This window comes from Hyposmocoma kahamanoa, unplaced genomic scaffold (assembly GCF_003589595.1).
Source record: "Hyposmocoma kahamanoa isolate Upper Pololo Valley unplaced genomic scaffold, ASM358959v1 94, whole genome shotgun sequence".
Classification (NCBI taxonomy): domain Eukaryota; kingdom Metazoa; phylum Arthropoda; class Insecta; order Lepidoptera; family Cosmopterigidae; genus Hyposmocoma; species Hyposmocoma kahamanoa.
The window spans coordinates 12,009,285-12,023,153 of record NW_020654878.1 but is presented as its reverse complement, the minus strand read 5'-3'; the positions used below and the strand labels follow the sequence as shown (position 1 = coordinate 12,023,153).

At 35.3% G+C, this 13,869-nt stretch overlaps 1 protein-coding gene across 3 annotated transcripts in view; it reads left to right on the top strand.

Moving 5' to 3' along the window:
* LOC113237815 (lachesin-like) overlaps positions 1-885 on the top strand; it is a 52,736-nt gene extending 51,851 nt beyond the window's left edge. For all 3 annotated transcript variants that reach the window (XM_026474495.1, XM_026474494.1, XM_026474493.1), the window contains exon 8: positions 690-885. In XM_026474495.1, coding sequence (XP_026330280.1) covers positions 690-865 — 176 coding nt within the window. In that variant the 3' untranslated portion in view covers positions 866-885. The remainder of the gene's footprint in view (positions 1-689) is intronic.
* The last annotated feature ends 12,984 nt before the right edge of the window (positions 886-13,869 follow it).

Sequence of the window (13,869 nt, the reverse complement as noted above, 5' to 3'; positions counted from 1 at the left end):
GTTAGTGTGTAAGGTATGTATCTATGGGTCCTAGTTGCCTGAAATAAATAAATAAAAAATAATTATCTTCGAATGCGTTCTGAATTTACACCTCATCAATTTTTATTCTTGCTTGTACTTTTATTTTGTGTGATTACGTGATTATTGAAATTATTTTAGTTCTTCAACGAATTAAAATCATTTAATAAACACAATTAGTTATCATTGTCAATTTAATGTCAACAATAATCAGAATAAAATATACCAACGGATTTATATTACATAAATAAGTAATGTACGACAAATGACGACAAGTCTCTTATTTGTCGTTTTTTTTTTGCACCACAGTCCATCCTCAAACTCGAATTTCGAAAACCCTTTCCACGCTAGCTAGTACAAAAAACGTTTTTGCGCGCAGATTTCTAAGGAGAAAGAAAGCCTTTCCGAGCTAGTGAGGTGAAAAACAATTTTATACGCTTACACTTAAATCCTTCAACGCCACAATCAGTAAAAAAAACATGTAATAAGTCAATTTCTGTTCAATTTTATGTGTATAAAATACGTTATGAAATACCTTTATGAAAAACTTCCAAATTATTTTAATGTGGTAAAATCATTTCTTTTTTTGTTGCCACCCTGGTTAAAATTTTATACCTGCAATAAATTTTGTCCTACGATAAATTTACATACGTATGCAAAATTAATTTCAGCATTATCCGGAAAATTCGAGGAGATGCAGTACAACGAGGTCAGCGATTTCGATGAGACACCTGACGTCAGTGAATTGGAAGCACTCAAGCGCAGCTTCTCGGCACATGTCTCCTTCGGCAGTGCGCGCACACCTTTAATGTTGTTAGTCGCGTTATATGCCATCGTTGCATTATAATTGTACCCAAACTTTGTATATACTGAATATATTGTTACATTAAACATTTTGAAGTTGTTTTATTGTTGGTCTTTTTTTCTTGAATTTATGTAAATTTATATATTTTTTAAATATCTTAAATATTATTATTAAAATATTTGTAGTTGTAGTTGTAAAAATATGTGTAGTAAGGAAACATCTGCAAAATAAGAGCTTTTCAGTAAAAAAGAAGTTTGATGATTCTACAAACGATTTTTTTTACTATGTGCCAGATAACCACTCCTATTGCCTGGTCTCAAACTACGGAATTCCCAGTACTATGAGTAACAGAGCTCTTAATTCTTGGGCACTTCCTAGAACACCCAGACCAGAAACAAAAAAGTTTATTTCCCAAATGAGTTTTACCGGAAATCGAACTCGGGACTTCGGTAAAGTTCAAAAATTTGTCAAAAAAGTTTCAAAATATGGCAGTTTAAAAAAGGAGATTTATGAAATTTCACTTATACAGGGTAAAAGCGGTAAAGCGGTAAAATACTAACAACCTCGCAGGGCTATATTACTAACATCATAAACAAATTATGTGTATAACTGTATATATGTATTACTTCTATGAGTTTCATGTAAAAAACCACCATTAAAGTTTGATCACATGTGACTTTATTATACCAAGTAAGTCTCCATATTTCAAAGGCTTTATAGATAGACTCTGCCACGACAGCCTGTTAAATAAGCCCTTAGCCAACGGAGTTGAGGAACGGCTCAATTTGTGTAATTGTAGATGGGTACACGTTTGCTCTTCAGGTTATTAATGCTACGTAGGTCAGTAATCTATCCTCTCTGCTACTCTATCATACCTGCTGATGATTCCTCGTGTCTTAAACATAAAGTGGATAGTTGTGTGGTGACGCGGTTGAACCGATTGCAAAAGCGTAAATACAAAACACATGAATATAAATAGCAACTTAGTTTGTACTTATCATCTAACCTCAAATTTAGTCGCTGCATTGAATAATTGGTAAAAACTACTGCCAAAAAGCTTCCTTTTTGAGATCAGGCGGAGTAGGAAGGAATGCTGATTCTGACACAGATTTAAACGACACTTTACACCAGAACACCTTTTAAATAGCTACGAAACACAAGTTCCGTATTGTATGGCATACTGCAATATATTTGGAATTGCAAAGAAATTGAATACACCATCTGTACACAATATATATCAATAAACCATTTGCTATCGTTGTTTTGATATTTCGGGCTGTAATTTGCAAGTAAATATTTTAGTTTTCCAACTAAATTTTAACTGTGTACACCTTATGATAAGTATAATGAATGAAAAAGAAATAAAAATAAAAGCTTTTTTAAAATGGGTCCTACCAGGCATTGCGCCCGGGACCTCCTTATCCAGCGCCCATGATGCTAACCTTTCGGGCAACTTTTAAAGTTACTTGATATTGCGAAGTAAATTAACGTTTTTATTATTCAACGTCTGTTCGAAACTCGAGCTGCGGCAAGAGGAAGTTGCAAAATCATAGCAGCAGATGGACCGGTGCGACGATGACGGTTCCACAAAGGAGAATAGGAAGAAGAAATCAATCTGCCGTAACCTAAGTGGCACAGCTCCGACAGGATCGAACTTTCTGCTGCGTCCGGCCATATCAACGCCGCTGCTGTACTTGTCGCGACTGCATTGCGCTATGAATTCTGAGTAGATAGTGGAGTACATGAGACTAAAAGCCAAATACACCCTGAGGGTCGAACGGTTGGAGTCCTGCTACAACGTGAATTTTAATTCGTTTGTGGTGAGAATGTCGACCGAACATCTATCGACCTTCATGAACGAGGAGTTTTGGGCGAAGGGTGTCGTCGTGTATCGGGGATTCCGCGGCCGGTTACCTGACGCCATGGGCCACACGTCACTGACAAATGCAATTCCTATAGATTAGTAATTTACTTTTCATATTATGTATTTAATATTATATATTTGTACAATATATATTTCAAAATATATATTGTAAGGGCCATAGTTGCCTGATTCAAATTATTAAATTTAAAAAAATAAAAAGTTACTATTTGTGTAGATCAAATTATTACAACTTCGCCTTATAGTAAAAGATTCCATTGTTGTTTGCAACCATAGATATAGAATTTGCAACTAGGTTAGAGTGGTATAGTTCAGACAACGCATCGGTGCAGCGATGAATCATGAATAGCGTTCGGAAGTTGTACACTTTATACTTGTCGTCGGACCGCGATGCACCAGCACCTGAGTCCGGACAAAACCAACAAATATGGGCCTTGAAATTAGCGAAGAAACTTAGTAGCAGCGCAGTCACTGCGCTGATAATAACAATGCGAACGATCCGTTCAGAAAATACTCTCCATGAGTTTCCATGAGTTTTATCGCATCCGCAGCAGAAGGACTTGGCCTTCCCATAAATCCGTAAAACGTGATAGTCAATACAAATGTTTGAACTTTTGTCTTAGTTTTAAGGTTCTTAGTAATCTTATCTTATTTATTACTTGAGGTAGTTATGATCAATGATAACTTTGATCCGGGATCAATCGTAGTCAAAGGCCACTGTCTTGAAATTGCTTCCGAATACGAATGTACTCACTCCACATCACTCTAAGATGCAAGCAGGAGAGTAGTAGACGGAAGAAGAGACGGCCACCATAGACTTAACGTTTTTTGTTACTTTTGTAAAATCCTAATTCTGATCCGTAATATTGAGTTATGTTTGTATACAATAATAATAATTTTTTTATTACTCATCACAGAATATAGTATGTAAGTCAAACAACACTAAAAAAACGAAACAAAAAAAAATATTGCTAAAAGATCACTTTTCGCAATATTTTTTTTTGTTTCGTGAGTCACTGTAATAATCTATACATTATAATATATACACACAATGAAAATACAGTCATTATTCTATATTTACCTAAGTACTCTCTAGCAGATACTCGTTTATGAATACACATGATAATTCGTATTGTTCGCGTTTGCAAGATCAATATTTTCTCAACATCTCAACGTTATAATTTATTGAATATGAAGATAATATACGTATAACACTTGTGATTTCAGTTTGAGTAAGGTATAATTTGCCAATGGGAGTTTTTGGCAAATCTTGGCAATGTGCAGAAAATGGGTCTGTTTTGTACTCTACAGTATCAGTTTTTTAGTAAAGGCTTTGGTGTCCATTGATTTTTTTTATTTTAATGACCTTTCCTATTGCAATTTCTGTGGATCCACCTATTTTAAAAATATACTGGCAATCTACTAACAATTTACTTGCCTCCAAAAGTTTTGTAATTTTTCTTTCTACATTAAGTTTAAAATTTTAGATACAATAGACAGTGTGAATTTCGATCTATAATTATTTACGTGGTGTCTGTCGTCTTTCTTATGTAAAAGTATACGGCCTACTTTCACGGCATCAGGAAAGATTGTTGCTGTTAGGCATTCATTACATAGAAGTAGTAGCATACTTCGCAAGTTATCGTTTTGCAAAATCACGCTATAGGTGCTCTAGCACTGGATGTTTGTAAGCTTTTTATACAATAAATTTTCTAGACGTAACTCCTTTCCCTTGACTTATGGTGATCTACTTTCTGTACTACTAGCCTAAAACAACGGCAAGAATATGATTTGTCTGGGGGTTTACGATTTAGATTTATATTTCGGGAACAAATTAAAATATCCAATGTACAATTGAAAAACCAGATGCATCAGAAAGATACTATGGGCTACAACAAAAACCACAAACCATAGTAGCCGACATGATCCCTCATGGTACTCCACAAACTTAGTACCATTTATAATTAGTATTCGACCAGGAGCTCTAGCTATATTATTAACTGACAATATAATTACAGACACTATCGCGCCTACCATCGTGTGTCGTCGAGTCAGGGATGGTAAAATCTAAAATCACATCGAGAACACCAAATAAATTTCCACTTTCATTTAATTTTATACGGAAACCTCCCCGTTCCGCGCGCGGTATAATTATACACTTTATAGCAGAAGAGTTTAGCAACAATTTCTCAACTGGCTCGTTTAGTGGCCCAACAAAATTTTCGAGCGGGTTAAGCTCGCGACTCGAATGTAAATTTGTCAGACAACAGTGTCACGTGACGAGTGTTATCTTACTTACGGCCCGTACTCCAATTGTGACTTGCTACCCGAATGGCGCTACTGAATAGAGATCATCAAAATTCATTCCACGCCATCGCACCACTATTATATTCTATTTAGTTATGTAGATTCCATGCATGTTAATTTAAGTTTGATTTAGCATTCAATGTAACATTAATTTGTATGTTATTGGTAGGTGTTTTATATGAATGTTATTGAAGGATTGTTATTTCTTTCATTTTTTTTAAATCACATGCGAATTATATTTTGTCCTTTGTTAAGTATAATTATACTGAATTTAATCAAAAACGAAAGAAACTGTCACGCACGCAACGCATCAAGGAGGAAGTTGTGTTGCGTATTATGGCACTAAAGCTGTCAATACGCGTTTTCGACAATTCTGAAGCGCTGCAAAAGCGTGGCAGTCCCAACTATATCCTAAACCTACTATTATACTGAACACGCAGAGCAATGGCCACCTTTTTAGTGTAGTTTGTGCACAGGCTGCACGTGTAAAAGGTCTGACAAAACGCCCTGAAAGGGGTAGCTTTAACGTCCCCATCCACAGCACCAAATCTTCGGGATAACATATTATAACGTACAACTAATACCCTGTGCTCTCTTTCTCCATATTTAAATCATCAAGGACGTTCTCGGTGACCCAGTGTCCAAGGTACCTACTTAAAACCTGCCACTCGTTTGAGAGGAGCTCTACACTTATGCACAGTAGGGGTTAATAAGAGGGCTTTGTTGTTAAGGCATGTGCCACCGCATATTCCTTGTAAATTAAGAAATAAGATATATCATAATATATTGATAACTACTATGAGTTAATTTATCAAGAAAAACACTTCACTATATTTAAACTAAGACGCTTCGTGTTGCAAAATCGCAAGTGCTAAACCTTCCAAAAACTTATCAGGGCCCGAGAGACGTTCGAGTCACCCGACCCTCGGATGTGCTACACATTTACACTAGACCGAGTCAGTACGCGCAGTACGGCACGGTTTACAATCGGATACGAACGTAATATTGTGACAAGTGTTAATTAACAAAATATGGACTTTTCGCTATTAGAGATGGCAGCTATTGCAATTGCTATTGAAGAGGAAGTACAGTGTAAAATTCAAAAAGAAGATGGAAAAATTAACATCAAAAGGAGATTTTGTTACGCTCTACAAATATTTAGTAGATGATGAAGACAAATTTAAGTAATATTTTTAAAAGTCAAAACAAAACTTCCAGTTGTTACTCATAAAATTAACACCTGCTCTTGCCAGACAAAATACAAAATTGAAGTCACCAATAAAACCTCAAAATATTTTCATATTCACGTTTTTTAATAATCGAAATACCTAATTAGCGATCAGACTCATTTAATTCACAGGCTACTGTAGTCCATATTGTAATTTTGTATTTGTTATCTAAATATTTAGGATGGCTCGGTCATATCATATAGCACTGGGAAATTTTTTACGCACTCGTACAATTTTTCATCTTCCATTTTAGAAAAAAACTTATACTCACTCACTGTATGTAAATCGCAACATAGTCGAGACACGGAAGAATGTTCATATTATTAGAACGAGCCGATGCGAGGGTGGACCGAATCTAAGGCTCGGACGTGTTCGTAAGCAGCTCATGGGTCTCTCGGCCGTCCATATAAAATGTTCGTAGCATTTCCAACCCGTGGCCCGTCTCCGGCACGGGTGTGACACGGTTCATGCCCGGCAATGTGAATAATCCCTTAAACTTTAATCTCAGCCATATAATGCCATTACAACCTTTGCAGAATTCACCGTCCACCGTCCGATTGACACAATTTTATCTGCACGTATCAGGTATATTCCATACATAATACGTACATTGATTGGCAAGTCAGGTAAATGGTAAGGTCACGCCCGCGAAGGGTCCGGATGCATTCAACGTGACACGAGGGCGTCCATTCACTTTGAATCAGGCACAGGATCACCCGGTCCGTGACCTGAAACCTGTATTAAATACTTACATTGTTAGAAAAATCGCCTCTCCCTGTGAGGGACAAATTTAACAAATTGCTATCCCTTCCTTCAAGCAAATTGAAATGCTAACGCTGCTAGAATTGTCACGTGTCTATATTTCGGAAATATGATTTTAAAAATTAGTATACGTAGTATAGAACTGAGGCTACTAGCGGGTCATACACAGATAGTGATCGGCCATCAGATATGACGGTTAGCTGCGAATATACTGAATAAGCAGTCTCTGACCATACGACGACATTACTACCAGAACGTAGTAAACACAAAACCACACAAGGTTTATAGACGGTATTGTGATTGACGGCTTCTAAGCTGCGATGAGGACAGCAAGTAGGAGGCTGATTACTGCGATTACACATGGCGCCGCGGCGGCGGCCTTTTTTGTCGCCGTGGGACTGCAAGAGTTGTCGCGTCATACCGCAACACGAGCGGCGCGACTACAGCATATGCGAGACGCCGCCGTGGTGGTGCGTCTATGAAAGTGTGTAAACAAAAGCAAAGGCGATTACAACTGCGGCGTCGTAGCGGTGGCGATACCGCTGTTGTTACGGTACCGTGTGTAATCAGCCGGAAACTTAAAAATTGGAGTAATAAAAATGTCAACTAAAACTAATATGGTTCTTAACGTAAAAAGACACGAAGAAGCACATCGAGATCAGACAACAAGCACATAGAAAAATTCGTGAGGTCCGCTGGTTCGTTCCGTAGCTTAGTTGGTATAGCGTCTGGCACGGTATGCTACAAGATGTCGGTTCGAATCCGGCCGGATCGAAGGAATTTTTTCTGAGTTTTCGATCTTTGTATTAATAATTATAACAAACTAGTGATAGGTAGTAATTTCACAAAAAACAATTGAATATCAATTTAAAAAAAATAAAATACAGTGAATAGCGACATCTCTCGCCAGGGTCGGTAGCTGTAAAGGTGAGAAAACTTTCATGGATTTCTCATAGATGGCGCTATGACTAAAAAAGTCGTTGAAAAACCAAATGCAAAGACACGACAACAAGCACATAGAAAAATTCGTGAGGTCCGTTCGTTCCGTGGCTTAGTTATTATAGCGTCTGGCACTGTAAGGTAGAAGACGTCGGTTCGAATCTGGCCGGATCGAAGGAATTTTTTCTGAGTGTTCGAACTTTCTTTGTATTAATAATTAAAGACATTCTTCTGGCGCGACCACAGAAAATGCTTAGAAACTATTCAAGCTATAAATGCAACAACAAAATATCGTGTTATAGATTAATCACGTGTTTTTTGTGATATGAATCTAAATGAAGGAAGGCTAGGAAATAATAATTAAGTCAAAACAATAAGCTTATTAAACAAATTTATTTCTTTATGCGTTTGTTTAATAAAATTATTACTATAGTGCGCTAATTGGAAACAAATTTGTCTGCATGGAATTGGACATTGTAATCGACTTTATTATGCTACGTGGGAATTCAAGGTTTGTAAAACCTGGTTCAAATAAAGGATTTTGTCAATTTCAATCATGTTCCTTAATACAAATTGCATGTAAAGTGGGCATGTATTATAAAATTATCAGCAGACTCAATATCTGTTTAAAAAGTTCGTAAAAGGAATTAATTAAAGAGTGAAAAGTGAATGCTTTACAAAACAATTTAATAAAAGAATTTGTTTACAGTTCAATAATAAACATACCGTCCTAAAAAACGGCACCAATTGACTAGTCTCTAACTAGGAAATTCCCAACCACCAGAGTATCGAAACTCACTTCGGGGTACTGCCCAGAACACCCTCACTAGAACCAATTTACTAATATTAATTTCCCAGGTTAGTTCTATTGAGAAACGAAACCAGGAACGTTCGATCACCGAGATCGTTTATATTTTTGCATCTTTTGATCTATTGCTGTACAGTGTATTCCTAAAACATCTGTGATTACCTTCAATTATTTAACGTTACTTAGGTTGAATTCCCTGTGGTTTTATGGATTAACCGTTTTATACTCCTGCGAAGTTACGATCATATCATGACGGCGCGCGTTAATTTAGTTACTGGTTAACTACACGATTTCAATTTATACCGTGCGACGCGTGGGGAGTTAACCGCCGCTTATTTTACTGAAGAATAACAATCCGTAGACGCCATTAACCCCCATACACCTAATGTAATTATACTGGACACGCACAAGTGTACCTAACGCCAAAACTAGTTCGTGACAGTAATATTTTTTAACTTTCTTTGTAGCACGTAGTAAACTGTAGAGGATGAACGTTTCAAGGAATGTGAGTTCTACAAGCTAAATTACGTGACACTACTCTTGGCTAAAACTGTAAAGTTGATGTAACCATGGGTGTTTAGTATACTGTAAAGCACACTCGACCATAAAAAGATTCCTACGTGGGATAACTCGGCTTTTTTCTTTTCACATAACCCTTCTACAATTCAGACTCTACTACGCTACACATCAAGATCTCTTCGATGACAAGCTATACTTATAGAGCAATGAACTAATTCAAGAAATCGTTCAGAAATTGTTAAATAAAGAAATGAACACTTCGTATCTTCTAAGAATCGTATAACAAAAGAAGATGAATTTATTACATCTCAACAAAGAAGCGAGTGAGAGCACAGCGTACCTAATAAACTTAATTCAATTATTGGAACTAGCACCAATATCGTGACGTTCCACTAATCGCTGAGCTATTATTAATGTTCAAAATTGCTGAAGAAAAAATTCAAAGGAATTGTCAATACAATTCCTTTGAATTTTTTAAGATTGTTGAAAACAAAGCGGACTTCTTATCTAATGGACAAGAATTCGCAGCTAATTAATTACACGGCATCTACGTGTACTTCAATCGAAATTTCATAACATTTTTTAATAATAATTCACTGTCTATTAAGAGTTTCCTTTCAAGTTATAGTTGAAAAAAAAAAATCTAAAAGAAAAATGATCATCCTGAAGTAAAATAAAAGAGTTCTTCTTTTTGTGAAAATTTTCCTTGAAAGTTGGATATTTTTAACAATAACATTAATTAGCCATAGACATTCGGACCTTCTTCTGCTTAGATAAAGCCGCCGTTAACACAGTCAGGTGGCCTACCAAAACCTCTTAAGACAATATTACTTTAACCTTACATTGACTTTTCGTACCATAATGCGCTTAAAGTGCTTACTTTATTTATTATTATATATACTTATTGTAATTTTAAAACTATGATATTTTATTGGCAGCTTTGTGACTATTCGTTCACTCAGTTCGTACTATGACGCGACTTTAACATTAAAGTAATATTGCTCTTATGTCAAATTTAGCAATCTTAAAATAGTTACACGGATGCAATGGAAACAATATTATCTTCAGTTTTATTGTCTTTAATTGTCTTAAAAGTTAAGTTGAACTTATTTATTTACATATATCTCTTCAATGTTTTGTTTATTTTTTATTTAATAGCACATAGGAAATAATGTATCGTTAACGCGAAGTTTATTGCGTAAAATTATGACAGCGCCATCTATATGCTCCTTCGAAACTAACAGTTGATACCAGACTATAATTGTACTTATAACGAAACATGTCGTCTTGCGCTCTACATACTTGCATAAAAATCTCTGCTGCGTCCAGTCTAGCCGAGGGTGGAATTACATTCCATACAAAAGCCTATTTTTTACATAAATTGCCAATTTTCTATTTTATGACATTTTTTTCACAATGATCACATTGATTCAATTTATCGACTACATAAAAAATATTTGAAAACATTTGACATAATCATGCCTATGAAGTTCCCTAATTACTAACAGGTAACTATATACAAAAAATGCAGTACTTCATGAACGCTGTTTTTTCGTTATAGAGAAGCGACGCGCTCTTTTGGCTCCTATTTTTATCGACAGGTTATGTAACGACTTTATTCAAATTGATTTCTCCGTCGTATTGTATATTTAACAATAATAAATTACAAATAATGAAAATAAATTGTAATTGTTTAATATAAATCATCACTTAGAATAATAACGCATAGAATGATAGTTTCATATCAAACGAACTGTCACAAGTGAGGCAAAAATCAAATTCATGTAGGCTAGTTTTAGTAGTAGGTTAATTTTCGGATTTAGTGAATATTCATATAAAAATACAAGTTGAAACGCGTTACTTCCTTGTGGAATGTGATGTTAGTATCTACGTTATGCTTGTCTGACGTATTTTTACACTCATTTACCGCACATTTCGTCATTTTTAGCTAAAATTCTGGAGCTGTTCGCGGTGCAAGTTGATCTTGAGCACTGAAGGCCCGCCCGCTCGTGTAGGCCCTTTTGGCGCGCTTCAATTTGCCTCACTTAGCGTGTGCGGGCTAGGTTTCTATGCGTTACTATTCTAAGAATCATCATAAATCATGCCGTACTGTAAGAAAAAAATTAAAATAAAAAGTACATATACGAGTACATACATACAATACACATGAATTACAAAAGCAATAAAAATAACCAAATAGCTAACCTATCTACACAAGACTCTATCTAAGAAATCTATGCGCAAAAGAAAGAAAGAGACTCGTTACGTCAATTTCAATTTTGGAACCACAAGCAATTGAAATATTTAGATTTAGAACAAAGAAACTATAGAGTTGATTTAAAGTTAATCTTATTTTTAAAATGACTTTTTATTAAATGTTAGTAATAAGTAACTAACCAAATATTGTTGTATTCGTTTTACTGTTCGGAGTTATCAATCAGAAGTCCGAAAATACATTTAGCCGAAGTAATGTTTGCCCGAATTTTTGTAATCCCAAATGTACTTTTTTTAGTTATTTTAGGAATATTATAAAACAAACTAACTTAATCCTTTCTTTGTGATTAGCAACCAAAATCCCCAGAAAGTATAACGGTTTTGTTATTAATCGGGCTTCGAGATTATGAAACTTTGAGTTTACTTCTAGTTGGAATCTAGAAATTCGAATCATCGATACATTTCTTATAGCACGTCATAACTACCAACAGAGAAACACAGCTATTTTTACATTAACAATATTTGTATGTACACCTATGTATCTGCACAACTCTTATTACTTAAAGTGAATTCGTATAAAATTCAACATAATACTATAAAATTGATTAATATTAACATTAAGACTATTCCATCACTCTTGTGTTCAAGTAGTTTTCACTAGAAACTAAATATGGTGCATTTTGTTATTTCCAGTAGAAGCTGAATATGGATAATTTTTGGGCGTTTAAATTGTGGCAAACAAAAACAAACTATACTGCAATGACTTTACAGTTTAAATTAAATTTTAATTATGTAAGTATGTAAATTTAAATGTTTTAGTTTTTTAAATTTTTCTATACATGTCACTACGTTTGTTGAGGTTAATTCCGGCCATGCTTGTCATTGTCTCCAACGCTGACCGCGAAAAGCCATAAACTGAAAAAAAAACTCCGGACATATTTTCGCGGTTTTTGGATTAGACCTTGGATTGTATTTATTGTCATCCATTTATTGGTAAGTCAATTGGCAATCTCCTCTAGCAAATACAAGTAAAACAATACCACTGTTACACTACACACAAAATTGGAAAAAGAAATTCACTACATCCAGTTTAGCCAAGGGTGGAATTACATTTTTCATATAAGTACATGATTAACCAGTACGTAATACATATCGACACCGTCACGTCGATAACTTTCCGTCTCTAGTATATTCATGAGAATCGATTTATTTTTACAGGCCTATTCTGTGTACGGCCATGACATGAATGAGTGTTTTTTCTGTGTATTTGTAAAAATAAGCTAGTGTTGTAGACTTTTGTTTGTGCGAGACCTGTTTGCTTGTAGTAGGGGAACGTGGGGTATTGAGAGCCCGCGGGTAATGAGAGCGATGATACACTGGACGTTCCCAATGCTCGTATTTGTGCAAACGGCACTCATAAGTCTTCGTTAACGTTCGCCAAGGTTCGAGTCCTGTGGGCCCCATAGGACCCCGCGTTTAGTCGTGTGAGATGGTTGTGTGTTTTTCGCTCCGCGCTTATAACATTTGCCAAATTTCATCATCCCAGGTAAGCATTAAAATGCATAGATACTAATTGTATTTACACTAGCTATGTAACCATATCAAATTTTAGAAGTTATGCTTGAAATCCATTGACTTACAATTATATGGACGTCGGGTCCGCGCTAAAAAATGTCCGAACTTATAGGGCGTTAAAATCGTATACAGAGCGTCATTCACGCTCTAGTCTGCGTTTGTTCGACTGACAGCGAAGCAAACAAAATTAGACAGTACTGCGATGACATTACAATTTAAATTCAATGTTTTAGCTTTTTTCATATTCCTTGACATGTCACTACGCTTAAATAGGTTGACTTGGGACATTTTTTTCGTAGTTTTTGTATTAGACCCGTCGTCCATTTGTTTGTAAGTCAATGTTGAAATCACAATAAAAATAGAAATGTTTTTACTGTTTTATTCCTTTTATTTTAGATGATATTTGAAGTGTTTTTCTTGATTGAAAGATTTTTGTTTGCATCGTATAAACCTCCTAAAATAAGGAGAATATCTTACTTTTGTCAAATATGTTCATCTCGCTTCTACCAGCAGTGATTATGATACGCGAGAAAGAGAGATCAAATAAATAACGTATAAATGAAATTAGACCGTGATACCGTGCTTTTGCCACTATCTTTTCCCCAATGTATGGGTCATTTTAAATATTGTATTTTTTTTACTTTTCAATACTTTTTCAGTTCGAAATATGTATACTAAGTTAATATTGTTCAAGGGCCAATAAAAAAGTAATGATTTGTCATAATTGTTTTATTTAGTTACTAAAACTCAACCAAGTTAAATGTGGTCTGGCGGATTCTCTCTCCTTAGACTCGACAGATTTCATAATTAT